The sequence below is a fragment of the Microcaecilia unicolor genome, chromosome 8 (genome assembly GCF_901765095.1).
Source record: "Microcaecilia unicolor chromosome 8, aMicUni1.1, whole genome shotgun sequence".
Classification (NCBI taxonomy): domain Eukaryota; kingdom Metazoa; phylum Chordata; class Amphibia; order Gymnophiona; family Siphonopidae; genus Microcaecilia; species Microcaecilia unicolor.
The window spans coordinates 53374165-53395882 of NC_044038.1; the positions used below are offsets into that span (position 1 = coordinate 53374165).

Below are 21718 nucleotides of genomic sequence, written 5' to 3' on the forward strand. Positions count from 1 at the left end.
AGCATGGCTAATATAGGTCCTCACTTCCTGTACAGCTGGAGGGGATCCCCAACCATCCCTTGCTGAGGAACTCCTCCAAAGATGTGGTAACAGCGGTTAGCATATCTGGGTTTTTAAAAAAAAGTTTGGACAAGTTCATGGAGGAAAAGTCCATAGTCTGCTATTGAGGCAGACATGGGGAAACAACTGCTTGCCCTGGGATTTGTAGCATGGAATGTTGCCACGATTTGGGTTTCTGCCAGGTACTTGTGACCTGGCTTGGCCACTGTTAGAAACAGGATACTGGGCTAGATGGACCATTGATCTGACATAGTATGGCTACTCTTTATGTTCACTGAAGTCAGCAACAGCATCCTTGAGCCACCAACTAAACATGCATGGGAAGCCAGCATCAGTGGCTTAGGAACATTGCTGCTGACTGCCAAGCTTAGTAAAAGGAAGTTCAAGCCATCTTCAGAGAAAGTATTTATATTTCGAGGTGAGGTGGGGATAGGGCGAGGCAAAGGAATGTGTCCACCAAACTTGGGCTCAGGCCCACCCCGAATTGGCTGTCTGGCTACACCACTGGTGCAGAAGTAACAATTCTGTCTAAGCAACTGAACTGTAAGCTGGATTTTCTGTTTAATCTGGATACTACAATAAAGAAGATTTGCTTAAGAAGAGTCAACCTCTTGCCCTTAGACGTGCCGAGATCGGTCACGATTTTGTCCAGCTCGACCCCAAAGAGCAGCTTGCCTTTAAAAGGCACTTAGCCAGGCGGGACTTAGAGGCGTGGTCCGCAGACCAATGTTTCAGCCAAAGCCAGCGCCGCGCAGAGACTGTCTGAGCCATACCTTTAGCCGAGGCTCTCAAGACATCATACAGTAAGTCTGCCAAATAAGCCAAGCCCGATTCCAGGGCCGGCCAGTCAGCCCTCAAGGAAGGATCCGAGGGGGAAGCCCGCTGCACAATCGTCAGGCACGCCCTGGCCACATAGGAGCCGCAAACTGAGGCCTGCAAACTTAAGGCAGCCGCCTCGAAGGACGACCTTAAAGCCGCTTCCAATGTTCTGTCTTGGGCGTCCTTTAGGGCCGTGCCACCTTCCACCAGCAACGCCGTTTTCTTAGTCACCGCAGTGATTAAAGAATCCACGGTAGGCCAAATAAAGGCCTCATGTTCACTTTCAGGCAAAGGATAGAGGTGGGACATAGCCCTAGCCACTTTGAGGCTCGCTTCCGGGACATCCCATTCAGCCGAAATTAAGGTGTGCATGGCATCATGCACGTGGAAGGTTCTAGGCGGGCGCTTCGTCCCCAGCATAATGGCAGAGCAAACAGGGGCTGAGGGAGAGACGTCCTCTGGCGAGGAAATCTTCAAAATGCTCATGGCCTGCAGTAACAGGTTGGGCAAATCCTCTGAGCGAAAGATCCGTGCTGCAGAGGGGTCATCCGCTCCATCCGAGCGGGAATCCGTCTCCTCCAAGGAATCCCCAAAGGACCGTTGGGAGAACTCAGATACGCTGCCCTCATCTACATCAGAGGAAACAGCGTCCTCTAAGGCCTGGGAATCCACCCGAGGGCGTTTACTTCCGGGGGCCTCAACCCCGTTATCGGACAAGGGAGAAGGGGCAGCGATTTGCATAAGGAAGGCCTGATGCAGCAGCAAAATAAACTCGGGGGAGAAACCCCCCAGACTGTGTATTTCAGCAGCCTGGGCCACAGCCCTAGACGCACCCTCAACTGGCGCTCGCAAGAGCGGGGGAGCAACATGCTGCGCATCCAAGATGGCGTCCAGCGCGACACTCCGCGAAGGAGCCGCGTGGGAAGAACGGCGCTTAACTTTAGCCGCTTTTTTGCCGTCGCCCAAATCAAGGGCGGCCATGGCATGAACGTCTCCCAGCTCAAGGGCGGCCCAAGAAGAAGCCGTCCGAGCAGAGTGGCTGGCCAAGATGGCGGAGGCGAGCAGCGGGGGATGGGCGTTTATGGCGGGAAAAAACGCCGCGCTGGAGGAAGACCCGGGACACTGACCGGCCTCCAAACTGACACCCAACAAGGGCGAATCAGACTTTAAAACCCCCGCATCCCTGCTAGAAGCGCACACGCTGTCCGGGGTGCGATTCTTCGCGCCCTCGCCCTCAGACGCCATATGCCACGTGAAGATCAATCGGGGAACCCCCTGCCCGCTATAAAAAGGTAAAAATTACCTGCTTCTCGCTCCGAGCTGTAACGACCTGGTATCCCAGTGAGTAGCTGCAATAAACGTTTAAATAAATGTCGAAATAAACGCCCTTAAGGACGTCCAAAATTTTTTTTTTTTTTTTTAACGGAGCCAGCGGGAGGGGGGAGAAAAGGAGGGACCTGGCGCCACCAGGTTTGCACTTGCTCAAGAAGAGCCCTCAACCCCAGGCACTCAACAAAACCTAAAAATTAGGCTTGGAGGCCTAGCCAGAGCTGCTGCTGTGTGTGACCACCACCTGCTGAGATAGAGAACATACTGAGGAGTTTCCGGCAGCACATGACCACATATAGGGAGGCAAAAGGATTGCTCTCTATCTCCACCTGCTGGTAGATGGACACAACCCACCAGTCTATGGATTGATCAGCATGATGATATGGAAAGTTTAAAGCTGACTTTTGAAGCTATTTTACACTTTGCCTAGAACAGCACAAATACACAGAAGCTGATCAGAATAAAACAGAATTTTTAAACATTTTTTATTGAATTTTATCTCATAAATGTATTAAAAAACTGAGTAATATACAGACGAATTGAGAACAAACTTTAACAAAGTCAAAGAAAGTAGCAAAAATCAACAGATGCAGTGCATATAGTCTAGATAACATAGCAGGAGTGTAATTACGTGAAAAAGAAGCAGATTATACAGATTTCTGATCATTATCAAAGAGAAGCCATAATGTCTGAAAATATTGAAGGCATCAAGACCTCACTGCAGATGATTCTTCATAGAATTGGATAGCACAAAGGTGGTTCCATCATTTGTGAACATTGAGGTTCCTGTTTTTCCAATGAAGTACAATGATATGAAAGGCTACAGCCATCATGTCAAAAAATGTACAGGAGGGTTCTGGAAGAGGAAGTTCTGGGATAGGGGAATGAAGAATAATGATTTTGTATGATACATTGTGTTTAGAGTCTATTGAGAGAATTGAGGATATTCTCTGCCATACCTCTTACTAGTAAGAGTTAACATTGGGCAGAGAAAAAGTGAATGTTCAAGAGTGCCATCTGAAGATAAGCATGACCAGCAGATAGGACGGTGATTTCGAGTTACCTCAGATATTTTTGTTGGGAGTCCAGTAGGCATTGTGGCTAATAAAGGATGATTGTGAGATATCAGCAGATAACGTCAGACTATGTTTTGGACCAAAATATCTTCCAATCTATAATGTCTGCTGGCAGGTTCAAATGGCTTTCCCATGCAAAACTTTTTTTTTAAAACAGGGATTAGTTAGACATTCATGAAGTTGTTTATAAATCCTAAAAGCTTTTTTATTACCCATACAAAATAATTGACAATATGAGATGTCAGATTTTGAGGGAGATGTAGAGGGAGTGGTAAGAAAGGAGGATAAGCCACCCTTAAGCTGTGTCCATGAATGTTATTGGACAAGAGGCAGATTGTATAATGAGGATAAAACAGAATTAAATTTCTGTTGTGTTCACAGATAAAGGAAGAAGGACTACAGAAGACAAACACTAATAGGAATGGATGTGTGGTAAACCTTGACCAATTTTTAGAAAACTCTGTTCATGAGGATCTAGTTAAAAAAACAGACAAAGCAATGGGGATGGATGGGATACATCTGAGGGTACTAAAGAAACTCAAATTCTAGAAGATCTGACTGACAATTTAAATGCTAAGTTTGAGTCAGGAATGGTCCCACAGGACTGTAGAAGGGTGGATATGGTTCCTCTACACAAAAGTGGAAGAAAGGAGGTGGTTCAGAACTACAGGCCTGCTAATCTTACCCCTGTAGTGAATAAATTAATGGAAACTTCTGAAACAGAGGATAGTGAGGTTTCTGGTATCTAATGGATTGCAGGACCCAAAACAGCATGGTTTTACTAGAGAAAGGTTCTTTCAGACAAATCTGATTAATTTCTTTGAGTGGGTTACCAAACAATTGGATTTAGAGGGAGTGCTAGATGGGGTATTGTCATGCAATGCCTGGCCACCTACCTGGGGTTACCCTGTGGCCACTTAGGTGGTCTATCCCCAGCACAGCTCAGGTCTGCGTGCACCTGCCACTTGTGCTCTACACTAGCACTCTCCTCCCACCGACTGGGTCACAACCACCTCTGGGCGAGTCTCTCGCTCTCAAATTACCCCCAGTGATTTCTAGGTTACTAGAAGCCACATTCCCAGTGGTCCCACAGTTCCCAGAAAACAAACACTCACAGACCCAACACATAAAACAGCAGGATGATGGTCCATTTGTGGCTTCAACACCAAGAATATATGATAGTAGCAATGTATGGACCGAACTTGTTCGACAAAACATTTTATGAGCGGGTGGCTCAGCGCTGTCTCTCCCGTAGAGCTGTCCCTCTAATTATAATGGGAGATTTCAATCTTGTAGCAGATCCAACATTAGATTGCTCATCACCTAGGCGGGCTAACAGGGGGGGAACAAGATCGAGAGCCCTTCCACAGTTCATGCAATCACTAAATTTGGTGGACGCGTGGCGGACCCTGCACCCGGACTCACGAGATTACACTCACTTATCGCGGGCACATGGCAGCTGGTCAAGGATAGATTATATCCTTGTAGACCAGAGCTTGTTTCACAAGGTAGTAGTGCAAAGTGATGCATGTGGGTAAGAGGAACCCGAATTATAGCTACATCTTGCAAGGTTCCGCGTTAGGAGTTACGGATCAAGAAAGGGATCTGGGTGTCGTCGTCGATGATACGCTGAAACCTTCTGCTCAGTGTGCTGCTGCGGCTAGGAAAGCGAATGGAATGTTGGGTGTTATTAGGAAGGGTATGGAGTCCAGGTGTGCGGATGTTATAATGCCGTTGTATCGCTCCATGGTGCGACCGCACCTGGAGTATTGTGTTCAGTACTGGTCTCCGTATCTCAAAAAAGATATAGTAGAATTGGAAAAGGTACAGCGAAGGGCGACGAAAATGATAGTGGGGATGGGACGACTTTCCTATGAAGAGAGGCTGAGAAGGCTAGGGCTTTTCAGCTTGGAGAAGAGACGGCTGAGGGGAGATATGATAGAAGTGTATAAAATAATGAGTGGAATGGATCGGGTGGATGTGAAGCGACTGTTCACGCTATCCAAAAATACTAGGACTAGAGGGCATGAGTTGAAGCTACAGTGTGGTAAATTTAAAACGAATCGGAGAAAATTTTTCTTCACCCAACGTGTAATTAGACTCTGGAATTCGTTGCCGGAGAACGTGGTACGGGCGGTTAGCTTGACGGAGTTTAAAAAGGGGTTAGATAGATTCCTAAAGGACAAGTCCATAGACCGCTATTAAATGGACTTGGAAAAATTCCGCATTTTTAGGTATAACTTGTCTGGAATGTTTTTACGTTTGGGGAGCGTGCCAGGTGCCCTTGACCTGGATTGGCCACTGTCGGTGACAGGATGCTGGGCTAGATGGACCTTTGGTCCTTCCCAGTATGGCACTACTTATGTACTTATGTACTTATGACGCAGTGATAGGACCAGAAGAGGTTTCCGACCACGCGATGACATGGATAGACTTGATGGACCCAGAAACATCTCGGGGCGGGATGGCGTTTCCCAGCATATTTGGCCGCAGATAAGGAATTCGCACGATATATACAAGAAAATTGGGAGGAATATGAGAAGTTTAACGCAGCCCACAAAAATCAGCCATCCCTGTTTTGGCAAGCAGCTAAAGCAGTATTAAGAGGGGCAATCATAGCCTACACAGCTAAGCGGGAGCGACGAATTACTGGGGCTATTACCAATCTAGAAAAAAGACTTCAAAAAGCAAAACGAAGGTACATTAGCAACCCTAACATACTTTAAAGAACAAATGCAGTCAGCACGAATAGCATTGAACACCCTTCTCCATGATAGAGCTTCTAGGGCGCTAGTATATAGGAAATATCGGCTACAACGCTTTGGGAACAAGGCGGGAGCTATGTTGGCACGCATAATTAAAACCTGGGGAGGAAACAGAGCAATCATGGCAGTTAAGTACAAAGAGGGCCATATCCAAAATCAAAAAGAAAAGGTAGCGAAGGTATTCCAAGACTTTTACCAAGATTTATATTCGGCACCATTGCCCCACTCCGCAGGTTCCATTAATCAGTATTTAGAGCGTGCAGGTCTGGCCAAGCTAGGCGAGACGGAGCTAGACGAACTTAATAAGCCAATAACCGGGAAGGAAATACAGGAGACAATCAAGGCCCTCCCCACCCATTCAGCTCCGGGGCCCGACGGGTTCTCCAGTGAGTTTTACCAAATGCTAAGTCAGTCAATAATAGGGCCGTTGTTATCATACTATGAGGAGGTGGTGGAACGTGGAGAATTTCCAGCTTATGCTAACGAAGCGTTAATTACGTTACTTTTGAAGCCAGGAAGAAAGGACACGCAGGCAGATTCTTATAGGCCCATATCACTAATCAATGTAGATACAAAAATCATGGCCAAGCTTCTAGCAAACAGAATACAGAGAGTGATGCCGATATTAATAGAACCAGAACAAGTGGGCTTTGTACGCAACAGACACGCTGCAGTAAATGTGAGGCGTCTTCTTTTGGCAATGGGACAATGTAGTTGTGCGGATAAAGAGGCAATTTTGGTGAGCCTGGACGCCGAGAAGGCGTTCGACAGAGTGGGATGGGAGTACATGTTCGCAGTGTTACAACATATGGGTGTTAAAGGATGGGCATACCAAGCGATCCAATCTCTATACTCAGGCCCCACAGCTGCAGTACTGATTAATGGCTCAAGAACAACTCAATTCCCCATAGCGAGGGGTAAGAGGCAGGGCTGTCCACTATCTCCGGCCCTGTTTCTTCTCTCGATAGAACCACTGTTGAGGAGTCTAAAAAGAGAAAGGGAGATAGCTGGAGTGGAGGTGGGGGGAGAGACGGTGAAAGCTTTAGCGTTTGCAGACGACCTACTGATAATGACCACTAGACCGGCAGCGTCCCTCAGTGTGCTAATAGATAGGGTCTCTCATTTGCAGAACTTCAAAGGTTAAAACTGGTAACTCCGAGAGACTACTTTCACTACTGGCAACTACAACACTATGTGTCTAGCCTGGAATGGGAAGACCTAGCAGAAGATGTCCAAATAGAAGTAGCGGAGGCGTTTTCCCTCAACTCCCAACAGAAGGTGCCTTTGAAATACCACCACAGACATATTAAAGATCATAAATTGGAGCTGGACTATGCAAAATATGCTGGGGAATGGGAGAAAGACCTGAACGCAGCAGTAACGACCGACATGTTCAAAAATCATGTCCTGATCATCCATCGAACTTCTCTGCTGTCGGCGCACTGGGAGATGCAATATCGCTTTGCCCTCATGCTCCATGTTCCCCCACGGCGAGCGTTCCATATGGGAGCTTCCCCAGATGGGGCATGCCCCAAATGTGGGAGAGAGGGAGCGACTTTGGGACATATGTTCTGGCGCTGTGCACAGGTGGAGAAATTCTGGAAGAGCATTTTGGAACAGGTCTCTAAACTGTGGGCCATAGTCCTGGCGTTATTCTCCGTTGTTGTTGTTTGGTAAACCTGAACTGAGCCCCCCGGTCCCAGGGGGATGCATAGCCTTTATAAAACGAGCTACAGTCGTAGCAAAGGCAACTATTCTTACAGATTGGCTTTCTCCTGATGGTCCCTCAGCGCAGAAGTGGAGAATGCAAATGGTGGCTTTGATGCGTTTGGAAAGACAGATGTGTCAGGGTAAATCTGAGCCGGACTTACAGCAATTCTTAAAGAGATGGAGTCCATTCTTACAGACATTGCCCCATGCTTCTAGGAGTCATCTGTTGAACCACTAGTAGCTATCAGGTCAACTAACTGAGTATATCCTAGAACTTGAGGAATAGGGGGAGGATAGGGAGGGATGGGTGGGTAGTTAAGGAAGGGTTAAGGGGTTATAATATGGTCACATGAGGAATGTATAATGAAAATATGTGGATCCAGTGGTATATGACCGCTAATTATTGTACGTTCTGAAAGAACATATGTTGTTTCTGTTAATGACAATAAAAAACGATTTAAATATAAAACAGCAGGATTCTTTATCAGTCTAGATAGGCAGAGGTAATAAACAATTGTGTATGGTCTTAAAATATAATGAACAATGAACAAAAAAATGTGCAATCAGCAAACAAAAGCAGGTAACTGAAATATGGATCAATTATAAACACTAACTAAACATTTGTTTACATTCTAAAAAAGTACCTGAGAAGATCTTCAGCAAAGAGATCTCTCTGTTTTTTCTTCCTGGATAAGACTGAAGGCAAAACCAGTACAATAAAGGAAATGAGTTCCCATTGGCTATCAGAGCCCAGTCAACAAGATATCAAAAATATACTAGTTCTTGCTTCCTGATTGTGTTAAACTAAAGAAGTGTTTTTGAACCAATGTGCAACAGGGATCCCAGAGATATGCTGTATCTTACACCCATGCTGCATGCTCACCACCTGACCTGGCATCTTTTACTCGTGCCCCCCCCCCCCCCCCCCCCCCCCCGAACAGGTATCTTTTACCTGTGCCCTCCACCCAAACCAGCATTCTTCACCCGCACCCCCCCTTACCCAGTTGAAGGACATCAGTCTGATCAATAGGTGTGTCAGTTAAGTCACGCCGTTCCACACTTATGGCCCTGGTCACCTCTAGAACTTGAGCTGCTGGAAGCACTGGAGTGCCTCCTTCTGCTGCTTAGTCAGCTGGTTCCACCTGGACTGGCTCAGGATCTGGAGAGGTGTCCTCTGCTGCTACTGCTTGTTGGGCTGCCCTGGCCTATGGGTCACTATAGCAGAAATGCTGACTCTGCTATCAAGGGTAATGTTCATTGGACCCATGTCAGTCTCACACACCATTGGTAGTGGCATGTTTTTCATTATGCCTACTTCTCTGTATCCAGGCTTGGTACCCCAATCCAGGAATACTCGAGCAATGAGTACAGTTTCCCTGGATCCATTGGTTAGCACTACACTCTACAGTGCACCCTGGTTGAATAGCATTTTCCAGCACTAGTTCTGGTCATAAAATCATAGAAGAGCCAGTGTCCCCAAGCCCAGCCACATGGGTATGATGCATAATTACTGGGGAGCAGTAGCCTTTGTGGAAGCCCATCTGCTTCCTTGATTGATGACTGAACAGTAACTTTTTGTGCTGCGGCAACTACGTGGGCCTCCTTTGGGGTACTGGATCCACCCTCAAAAGCAGCCAGCTTAGTTGCAAAAACTGGAATGCATTTTAGTGCAGGCTTGGAATTATCTGGGCAATTCACTCTGAAATGTCATGTATGCCCACACTGATGCTCATGGCTGAAGTCTTTAGGTTTTTGGGGAACACTGGAGGGTCTGCTGACAGTCTCTAAGGTAGCATGGATATTTAGCTTAGAGCCCTGGCTGCTGCGATAATAGACTGCTTCTCTTTGCCAACCAGGGACTGTTAGCCTTAAAGAGTCAGACAAAACTCAGCCATTTCTCTGGGTATGGGGCTACTGATCTTGAACATGTTCCCTCACCACAGGACGACAACGCTGCATAAACTGCTCCAGGACCATCAGGTTTTGGCAATCCTCCAGGGTTTTAACTGCAGCTCCTCTCCTCAAGTCACTTCACTGGCTTCCGATCAGATACCGCATACAGTTCAAGCTTCTCCTACTCACCTACAAATGCACTCGATCTGCAGCCCCTCCATACCTCTCTACTCATCTCCCCTTATGTCCCCACCCGTAACCTCCGCTCTCTAGACAAATCCCTCTTTTCAGTACCCTTCTCCACCACCGCCAACTCTAGGCTTCGCTCTTTTCTGCCTCGCTTCACCCTATGCTTGGAACAAACTCCCTGAGCCCATACGCCGGGCCCCTCCCTACCCATCTTCAAATCATTGCTCAAAGCCCACCTCTTCAATGTTGCCTTCGGCACCCAATCACTACACCTCTTCTCAGGAAATCTTAACTACCCCAACTTGACATTTTGTCCTTTAGATTGTAAGCTCTTCTGAGCAGGGACTGTCCTTATTTGTTAATTTGTACAGCGCTGCGTAACCCTAGTAGCGCTCTAGAAATGTTAAGTAGTAGTAGTAATAGCTCCACTGAGCCACCACTGATTCTAGTATTTTGGCTGGATCACAAACTCGCTGTGATCATCATCCACCCCCTTTTGCAAAGTCCAGAACTTTAGTCTGTAGGTCTCGGGAGTAATAGCATAATGATGCAACAAAGCTTTGCGCACCTCCTCAAACAGAGAATGTCCATGCACAGTCCTTCGAACCCCTAAAGAGCTCTACCAGTTTTCTACTGAGATAGCACACCCAGTCTTTGAGGAATGTCACTGAGGTGGCAAATTTTTTCAAAGGCAGTTAGGTATCCATCTATGTCACCTCAGGTATCATCCAAATGCAAAAACAAGTTGGGCCCAATCTGGCTGTGGATCCTTCTCTGGCCTCAGCGCAGGGGTTGGGCTGGAGCTTTGGATATGATCCGTTTCCATCTCCATTTTTAATTTCTGTGGCTGGAATTTCCGCTATTCACGCCACTGTCGCTTTTCCCGTTCCTCTTCCCACTGATGGAATTCATGCTCTTCACGCCGCTGTTGGCCTTCCTCTCAATGCCGCTGCTGTTCCCATTCTTCTCATCACAGCTGGTCTAGCTGCTATTGTTCTATCATGAAGATCTGCTGATTTCAGTTAGCATGGCACCTGGCTCTGCCAACACATGCACCACTGTCCACAAGAGTCTGCTCTCCCCTCAGGAGAACTCTGTGCAGGATGGCCCTGTCTTTCCTCCACCTAATGCCATCCGGTTCCTTTCGTTAGGTCAGGCATCTCCAGTGTCTGCTGGCCACTGCCACTCGCCAGCAGCAAACTGCTAACCTCCTAACAATATCGAAGGGAAAAAAAAAAAAAAAAAAAAAAAAAACTGAACAGGAAAGGGACCCTCTTTCTGTTGCACTTGTTCACTGTGCTCTGGGTCTGGAGGTTACAGATAAAAATCTAAACCACTCCATGGATCGTGACCCTCACTCCATGCACCGAGTCTGACAATCTCACTGCTGCCAAAAAAAAGGACAGGTCTGTCACAAAATGTCTAGCCGCCCACCTGGGGTTACCCCGATACCACTTAGAGGGTCTATCCCCAGCACAGCTCAGGTCTGCCTGCACCTGCCACTTGTACTCTACTAGCACTCTCCTCCCACCAACTGGTCAAAACCACCTCTGGGCACATCTCCCGCTCTCAAATTATCCCCTGTGATTTCTAGGTTATTGGAGCCCACACTCCAACTGATCCCACAGTTCCCAGAAAACACTCAAGACCCAACACACAAACCACCAGGATTCTTTATCAGTCCAGGCAAAGCAATAACACATTATATATTGAACAATGAACAAAAATGTGCAATCAGCAAACAAGGAAAATAAATATGGATCAATTATAACACTAACTAAACATTTGTTTAATTTCTAAAAAGTACCTGGGAAGATCAGGACATATAAGTCACCGAGCCTCAGTAAAGAAATGTCTCTTTTTCTCCCTGGCTAAGACTAGACGGCAAAACCAGTATACTAAAGGAAATGAGCTCCTGAGCCAATCAGAGCCCAGTCAAGAAGATTTCAAGAATATACTGCTTCTTCTCCTCCGAAGGGACACCTCCTTGTAGTGTGGAGGGACTCTGTGTTTCAATGACTCAGAGGGCTATGCTGAAGAGTTACCCATATCAGACAGGCCTCTGAGGAGAAACCAAAGAGTGTCCCAACTAGGGAGAGTAGAAAGATGGCAACCTGAAGCAGGTACACTCAACGGCCCAGCTGACCTCTGAAGTTCTGTCTTTGTGAAATTTCCTCTCTGCAACTGCAGTTAGGCTAAACTTAGAGGAAGGGGACAATCGGGGTCAGCCGCCGATGGCCAGCGTTTTGTCCCCTGTGCAACAAGTGTGGGTCCGCTGTGTGACAAGTGCCCACAGAGACTGGGTTGGTGAGTCCTTTGATTAGTGCCAGCGGAAGGAGCGTCGACGCTCTTGGACCTGGAAACAACGTCATCGCTCCCGAATCATTTAACACCATGTCCAAAGGAGTGGAGGAGTGAGTTAGGAGTGTATGCTGAAATGGAAAGACGTTTACACTGAACTCGTGTCGGCGGTGCCACTCCTAAACCCGCAAGAGCTATCAACTTGGAGTTTTTGGCTCCCGTGGAGGTTACATTGAATATCATCTGGAAGGTGCTCCAGGACCCAACGGTGATAGTAAATAAGTTTGCTTCCGATATGGAGATATGAGAGAGATCTATAAAATAATGAGTGGAGTTGAACGGGTAGATGTGAAACTCTGTTCACGCTTTCCAAATATGCTAGGACTAGGGGGCATGCGATGAAGCTACAATGTAGTAAATTTAAAACTAATTGGAGAAAATTGTTCTTCACTCAACGTGTAATTAAACTCTGGAATTCGTCGCCAGAGAATGTGGTAAAGGCAGTTAGCTTAGCGGAGTTTAAAAAAAGGTTTTGGACAGATTCCTAAAGGAAAAGTCCATAGACAGTGAATTAAATGGACTGGGGGAAAATTCCACTATTTCTGGGATAAGCAGTATAAAATGTTTTGTACATTTTGGGATATTGCCAGGTATTTGTGACCTGGATTGGCCACTGTTGGAAACAGGATGCTGGCTCGATGGACCTTTGTCTTTCCCAGTATGGCAATACTTCTGTACTTATGAGGTGTTTATGGACTCGGCAGTGGTTTTCAGTGGTAAAGTGGGACTGACAGATTAGTGCTATGCCTCTGCCTCTCTTTTCTGGTCCAGTGTGTGATTTTGTATCCTGGAGGGCACAGGACTAGGATTATAGGGTCCTTTGGTCATGGATCCAAATTTCAGTAAAAGAACAGTATGAGTAGGGGGCACGTCAAGATGGCGGCGTAATTAGACGGTATGAGAAATGCTCCTGCTAAGCTTGGAGGGAAAAAAAAATTACTTCTTAAATTATGCCACATTAAGTATAAGGGAACGGTGAAACTAGTGCCCCCGCCTACCTCAACCTCTTCCCCAATTAAACCAAGCTTGGAACGCTTCTTTACCGGGACCTCCCAAACAGTGAAGGGAACGGATCCCATAGTAAGGCTCTCCGGAGAAGTGGAACCCTTACTGGGAGATGAAACCTCCCTTTCTCCACCTTCAGCATCGTTGTTCTCTCCGTGTCCAGCGTCGACACCCACCCTAGAGGGAAACAAACATCCTACCGGAAGTGTGGTGGGTGAGTCTCCCAGCGAGGGACTAAGGCCACTGCAGAGAACGCTGAGATCTGAGGCAGGAACCTCAGAGAAAGTTCCGGAGGTCAATTTGGAGAAGATTTGGCTGATGTTCAATAAAATGGATTCAACTCTTCAGAAAGGATCAGGTGAAATTAACGCTCTTAATGTTAAATTTGAAGAGTTAAAAACTACAGTAGACTCAGTTAAACAAGAACTAGCTGCAAAAGTTACGAACTTACAAAAAGATGTGGAACAACTACAAGAATTCAAAGTACTAGTTACTAAAGATAATACTGACATTCAAAGAAAAATTGAACAGATAGAGAACTTCAATAGAGGTTTGAATTTACGCCTTTTGAACTTCCCCAAACTCCCTGGGAATAAACCGATGGAATTATTTAGAAGATACTTAAGTGAAATTTTGAAAATACCTCATGAAGCTATTCCCCCAATAAACAAGATATATTATATTTGTAATCCTAAGGGGGAAGAAGGAAAAATGGAAGGCGTAGGAAATACAAGTTTGGACTTTAATATATCAGCTATATTGGAACAATCTTTAGATAATACAACAGATAGGTCTACTCTTATTGTTTCTTTTGTATTTGAACAAGATCTTAATACTGTTATGAGACTTTACTTCAAGAATTGTAATATTCATTTTGGTGGTGCTAAGGTGTGGATATATCCTGATGTAACAAAGCAGACCCAACAAAAAAGAAAAGCCTTTTTGGCTATGAAATCAAAGACAATTGAAGGGGGGGGGGGGGTCTTTCTTTCTAGCTTACCCCTGTAAATGTATTGTAAAGCTGGGCAAGCTGAAAATAGGAGTGGCCTAGTGGTTAGGGTGGTGGACTTTGGTCCTGGGGAACTGAGGAACTGAGTTCGATTCCCTTTCCCACTTCAGGCACAGGCAGCTCCTTTTGACCCTGGGCAAGTCACTTAACCCTCCATTGCCCCAGGTACAAATAAGTACCGGTATACAATATGTAAGTCGCATTGAGCCAGCCATGAGTGGGAAAGCGCAGGGTTCAAATTTAACAAAACAAAAATATCACTCTCCTGATCAGCTAAAATCATTTCTAGATATGAAACAAATGAAATAACATCTTTAATTCTATACTGGAAGAATATGCAACCTTATTATTATTAATAATTATGTTTGTAATCTTTAATTCAATTCACCCCCATGTTGGAATTGTGGTCTAAGAAAGCAAAATAATTATGTTAAAAAGGAATAATATTTGATTAGATATATTTTTATTTTCATTTCTTCATTCATTGTCATGTTTGAAAAATTAAATGTATGGCTGTATTTCGATTGACAAGTGTACTCTTGTTAATAATATAAATTAATAAACAATTTAAAAACAAAAACAAAAAAAAGACCAGTATGGGTAAAAGCAATGCCTGTTGGGGCATGGGGGGGGGGGGGGTGGAGGACAGTGCTGCTTATCTGGTGGGGAGGTGGAGGACGGAAGTGCTGCTTTATCAGGTTGGGAGGCTGACGACAGAAGCACCAGTCATTGGAGGGTGACAGATATGTCCCTGAATTAGCTGGGTACTGGTGAATTAGGCTTCCATTTCAGTTCTTTACAAGCACGCTTTTTGAAGAATGGAGAAACTTAAGGGAATACTTAGAGTTCCACTTTTACCTTCGAAGTGGAGTGGCCTAGTGGTTAGGGTGGTGGACTTTGGTCCTGGGGAACTGAGGAACTGAGTTTGATTCCCACTTCAGGCACAGGCAGCTCCTTGTGACTCTGGGCAAGTCACTTAACCCTCCATTGCCCCATGTAAGCCGCATTGAGCCTGCCACGAGTGGGAAAGCGTGGGGTACAAATGTAACAAAATAAATAAAATAAATTCCCCCTTGCACAAATAATTTTGGATGGGGCAAGGTAAGAGCAGACCAACTGCTTTACAACTACTACTTAACATTTCTAGAGCGCTACTAGGGTTACGCAGCGCTGTACAGTTTAACAAAGAAGGACAGTCCCTGCTCAAAGGAGCTTACAATCTAAAGGACGAAATGTCAAGTTGGGGCAGTCTAGATTCCCGAATAGAGGTAAAGTGGTTAGAAGCTGAAGGCGACATTGAAGAGGTGGGCTTTGAGCAAGGTTTTGAAGATGGGCAGGGAGGGGGCCTGGCATATGGGCTCAGGGAGTTTATTCCAAGCATGGGGTGAGGCGAGGCAGAAAGGGCAGAGCCTGGAGTTGGCAGTGGTGGAGAAGGGTACTGAAAGGAGGGATTTGTCTTGAGAGCGGAGGTTACGGGTAGGAACGTAAGGGGAGATGAGGGTAGAGAAGTAAGGAGGAGCTGCAGATCGAGTGCATTTGTAGGTTAGTAGGAGAAGCTTGAACTGTATGCGGTACTTGATCGGAAGCCAGTGAAGTGACTTGAGGAGAGGAGTGATATGAGTATATCGGTCCAGGTGGAAAATAAGACGTGCAGCAGAATTCTGAACGGACTGAAGGGGGATAGATGGCTAAGTGGGAGGCCAGTGAGGAGTAGGTTGCAGTAGTCAAGGCGAGAGGTAATGAGAGAGTGGATGAGAGTTCGGGTGGTGTGTTCAGAGAGGAAAGGGCGAATTTTGCTAATGTATAGAGGAAGAAGCGACAGGTCTTGGCTATCTGCTGGATATGCGCAGAGAAGGAGAGGGAGGAGTCGAAGATGACACCGAGGTGTTGCGGGCAGATGAGACGGGGACGATGAGGGTGTTATCGACTGAGCTAGAGAGTGGAGGGAGAGGAGAAGTGGGTTTGGGTGGGAAGGCATGGAAGTGCTGAGATAGTCACTGAGGTGAACCGTGCTAAATGCCGTGAACAGGAGGCTGCTACTTGTTTTCTCAACATAGGAGCCTGACCACATTAATGCTGGGTATAGTTATTTTATTTATTGCATTTGTATCCTACATTTTCCCACCTTTTTGCGGGCTCAATGTGGCTACAATACATCATGAATGGTGAAGATGTATAAGAAATAAACATTTAGTATTACATAGGATTTTGGGTAACATGATAATGATACAGCATGATATTAGTATAACAAGCAAATTTTTTATTTCTTACTGTGGTTCTGCGTGATGGTGCAAGGGGGTGGAGAGTTTGGATGTCGATGGAAGGCGAGAACCAAGAGGGAGAGGGAGTACAGGGATCCAAAGCATGGACAGGGCAAGGCCTTTATGCCTCCAAGGAGTTTTATCTGTGGTGGGGGGGGGGGGCAGGAGCACTAGATGAGAGAAGGGAGGGTATTGATAGGAAGGGTCATGGGGGTAGGGTGCTGAAAGGGGAAAGGATGTTATATAAGAGAGGAAGATTACTGAGTAATGAGAGAGATCTGAGAGGGCAGTGGGGATGTGGGTATTGATGGAAGTTGGGAAGGGGTTAAAGGACAGAATCATAGTGGTGTGAGAGGATAGGTTTGGGCAGTGGGATTGGGGGGGGGGGGGGGGGAGTGTTGGCAAATAATATGGGTTCCGTGTACATTTACAACAATGAATATAAATGGCCTGAACTCGGTAGTAGGCGGAATATGGTTGTCAGGTAATCAAAAGAGATTAAGAGGAGACATTGTGAAGCTAATACATCTACTGGCAAGGATGTCTAGTCTTTGTAGACTGAATATAAATGGAGTTTAGTAAATTTGGATTGTTATAGTAAGCCAACCTTTCGGTGGGGGGGGGGGGGGGGGGGGGGAGGTTACTTCAGTTTATATTCAGATGGGTTTATAGTTTGCGTATATTTTATATATACTTACATACATATAGATATACATACATACATACATATACACATACACACACCCCCTCCTTTGAAACTGCCCTGATAGTAGACATATTTAAAACTGATAAATAGTAACACAAATATCAGAGAGAACATAAGCAAATAGAATTGTAGCTTGGAACACTTCTGGAAACACAATTACTTTAGAGAAGTGGTTCGCAAACCTGGAGGTACTCCTGCCAGTCTGGTTTTCAGGATCACCACAATTAATGTTCTTAAGAGAATCTCTCTCATGAATATTCATTATGAAGATCCTGAAAACTTGACTGGCCTGGGTACCTCCTGGACCAGGTTTAGGAACCACTGCATTAGAGTACCGTCATATTGCTGACAATCTTACTCACCCTAACTGAATAGTTCATTGGAGCTTGGCAGAATTTTCTCATCCATACCTTTAAGAAAACACAAGTGTTAAGGACTGACAAATATACATATTGAACTGACTGCAATCTTTCCATTCATCCTCTTCAGCAATTTAAAAGAAAAAGCAAGAAATACAAAAGTGGTTCTCAAATCATTCATCAGGATACAGAGCCAGTCAGGTTTTCAGGATACCCACAATGATTATGCACCAGATAGCTTTGCATATAATGAAGGTAGTGCATGCAAATTTATCTGATGCAAATTGATTGTGGGTATCCTGAAAATCAAACTGGTTGAGAACCCTTGAAAACAAGTTACTCATCTGTATTAGGTGTTGTCTAGAGACAGCGGGATGAATATTCTTACATGTAAAAGACGTCACTGACAGAGCCTGGGTGAGAACACTGCACAGTTTACTTCTAAAAACTTTTAAAGAACATAAGAAAAGCCATACTGGGTCAGACCAATGGGCCATCTAGCCCAGTATCCTGTTTATAACAGTGGCCAAGCCAGGTCACAAGTACCTGGCAGAATCCCTAATAGTGGCAACTTTCCTTGCTACATACCAATCCCAGGGCAAGCAGTAGCTTCCCATGTCTGTCTTAATAGCAGATTATTGTTCAACAATAAAGAGGATGAAAGAGTAAATGTATACACATTCCCAATGAAAAGCTTCTCTCATACAATCAATACATTTTTATTTAATTATTATATTCGCCCATGAAGTACAAAAAAAATATGAAAGGGAAAAAGCATCAGTACCTCCACCTCCGCCCAGGCAGAAAGAACTTGCTGGGTAAAAAGGACTTAGATCAAGATCAATTGTCTTCATAGGCATAAAAAACCCTTACACAAATTACTGCTACTGCTCCACTCACAGTTTAATTTCAATGAATCTCTCAAATATTGTGACAAAAATTATGAAGAAATCAAACACTTAGCATATATCATAATGGGATGATGTGCTTTTACTTCATGAGTCAATCATGTTGACTGTGGCAGTTCATTACTGCAACCTGTCTCAACGAGTGACCATTCAGCAGATTATTGCGTTTTTCCTCCAGTAACTTGTTCACCCCTTTCTAAACCCAGATACGTTAACCGTTCTTACTACATCCTCCAACAACAAGTTTCCGGAGCTCAACTCAGGGAAACCTCTTTCGTTTGCAGCACTCCCCCTCCCATCCCCCAAACCACATGGGTCTCCCTTTCCCTGGCAGGTGCCCCCTCCTCTCACACCAGCACACCTCTGCCTCCCTGCAGCCCCACCCTCACACCAGCACACCCATGCCTTCCCTAAATCCCAGCATCGCTCACTACCTTCCTCCTGCAGGTCCAGAAACACTGCCGCTTCCTTCTCCTTCCCCCACCACCGCAGTACAGTGAAGATACATACTTGTAGCAGGTATTCCCCGAGGACAGCAGGCTGATTGTTTTCACGATTGGGTCGTCGTCCGCGACAGCCCAGGAGACCAGCAAATTTGTACAGCAAAACTAAGAACTCTCCAGAACATTCCATCGCGGGGGCAGAACACACCACGAATGCGCGAACGGCTTTCCACCTGCGAATGCGAGGCGTGCACTTCTCAGTTTAATAAAAAGCAAAATAGAGAACTGAACAACTCCAAAGGGGAGGAGGGTGGGTTTGTGACAACAATCAGCCTGCTGTCCTCGGAGAATACCTGCTACAAGTATGTATCTTCACTTTCTCCGAGGACAAGCAGGCTGCTTGTTCTCACGATTGGGGTATCCCTAGCACCCAGGCTCACTCAAAACAATGAACATTGGTCAATTGGGCCTCGCAATGGTGAGGACATAAAGGAGATTGACCTGAAAGAAACACAAGTAAGTCAGAGTGCAGCCTGGAACAGAACACAAATGGGCCTAGGAGGGTGGAGTTGGATTCTAAACCCAGAACAGATTCTGCAGCACCGACTGCCCAGACGGTCGCGTTGGGTATCCTGCTGAAGGCAGTAGTGAGATGTGAATGTGTGGACTGATGACCACGTTGCAGCCTTGAGTGCAGAGACATCTACATCAGCTCCCCACCCTAGGAGAGATGCATCCGTCGTCAGCACTTTTTGTGGCTGAGGAATTTGGAATGGATGTCCCAAGGGTCAAATTGGATCGAATGGTCAACCACTGAAGGGAACAGCAAAAGTAGATGGAGAGATGGATCACATCCTCTAGATCCCCTGTAGCCTGGCACCACTGGGAAGCTAAGGTCCATTGAGCTGATCTCATATGTAGACGTGCCATGAGAGTTACATGAACTGTGGAAGCCATGTGTCCTAAGAGTCTCACATCTGCTGAGCTGTTGAGACGCTCAAGCCATGGACATGGGGGCCAGGAGATTGTCTGCCCTTGCCTGGGGAAGATAAGCTTGAGACATCCGTGTGTCCAACAGAGCTCCAATGAACTCCAATTTTTGAACCGGGACAAGATGAGACTTGGGGATAATTGATCCACAAAGCCCAGAAGTCTAGCATCCGAATAGTCATCCGCCATGAACTGTAGAGTGCTGCCGCTGAGGGTGCTCTTCACCAGCCAATCATCGAGATAAGGAAACACAAACTCCCAGTCTGTGTAGCGACGCTTGCGACGACTGCCAGGCACTTTGTGAAAACCCTGGGCACAGAACACGAGGCCATAGGGCAGTACACAGTACTGAAAGTGCCGAGTTCCCAACCAAAACCGAAGATACTCCTGTGAGAGCTGGGAGTATCGAGATGTGGGTATACGTATCCTTTAAGTACAGAGAGCATAGCCAACGTTTTCCGGAATCATGGAAGAAGAGTGACGCCACACGGAAACCATCCTGAACTTCTCGGACCAGGAATTGTCTCGGGCCCTTAGGTCTAGGATAGGATGCATCCCCCTGTTTTTCTTCTATACAAGGAAGTACCTGGAATAGAATCCCAGCCCTTCCTCCCCTGGTGGAACGGTTCGACCGTATTGGCCTTTAGAAGGGCGGATGAGTTCCTCTGAAAGTACCTGCTTGTGCTGGGAGCTGTAAGAAAGAGCTCCTGGTGGGCAATTTGGAGGTTTAGATTCCAGATTGAGGGTGTATCCTGACGGACTATTTGAAGAACCCACCAATCGGAGGTTAAGAGAGGCCACATTTGGTGAATACCACCAACCTCCCTCCGACCGGCAAGTCGTCCGGCACATATATATTTGAGGCCTGTTTTGGCCTCAATACAAATCCACATATGCCTCCAACTTCCCTTTCCTGGGTACTCGACTGTGGAATGCTTTACCTAAACTAGTTAAATCAACCCAAATTATCTAAAGTTTAGAAAATTATTAAAATCAGTACTATCAAAAAGGTTTACCCTCCAAATTCAACATAATCAGCTTAATCTCTTTGGTTTCAAATAATCCAGAAACACTTGAATCTATTTTCTTTACTATTCTACTGTTGAATATTATACCAAACTTTAATTTACTGTTTGTACTGTTTAATGCGCCATTAATACTGTATTCCTGATTTAGCTTATGTAAGCCACATTGAACCTGCATCCAGTGGGAAAATGTGGGATATGCTTATAAATAAAATACTTTTTCTGAGGCTATGCTGCACTGGAGCCAGTCAAAAGCCCGTCCCTTGCTTTTGTTGGGGAGCCGCAAGTGCCTTAGTCGCACGCCGTTGACGGGAACGAGAGCGCTGGGACTGAGCCTGAACAGGCTGCCGAGAAGCAGGAGTGTACCTACACCTATTAAAGGAATAGGGATTACTCCTCTTCCCTCAAAAAAACCCTCCTGGATGAGGAGGTAGTAGCAGAAGACGCCCGGCGGGAGAGAGAATCCATAGCATCATGGTGCTTTTTGATCTGATCAACCATGTCCTCTACTTGTTCGCCAAAAAGGTTAACCCCCAGCAAGGAACATCCAACATTCGCTGCTGGGTCTTCTGATCCAGGTCAGAGACACGCAGCCATAAGAGTCTGCGCATCACTATACCTTGAGCAGCTACTCAGGATGCCACATCAAAAGTGTCATAAGTACCCCTGGCCAGGAATTTACGACACGCCCTTCTGCTGCATGACCACCTGGTGACGCATCGGCACCTCTTGTATAGAGGATAAGCGGTCCTCCCGGCGCCGACGCTTCTCGGGTGCCGAATCCCTCGGCTCCCCAGAGCTCTTGGTACC

At 45.9% G+C, this 21718-nt stretch overlaps 1 protein-coding gene across 1 annotated transcript in view; it reads right to left on the minus strand.

Annotated features, from left to right (window-relative positions):
* The window catches only part of CRAMP1 (cramped chromatin regulator homolog 1), a 615140-nt gene that overhangs the window by 471697 nt on the left and 121725 nt on the right, over positions 1-21718 (minus strand). Inside the window, 1 exon segment of the mRNA XM_030211519.1 lies at positions 17546-17582. Within this exon segment, the coding sequence (XP_030067379.1) occupies positions 17546-17582 (37 nt within the window).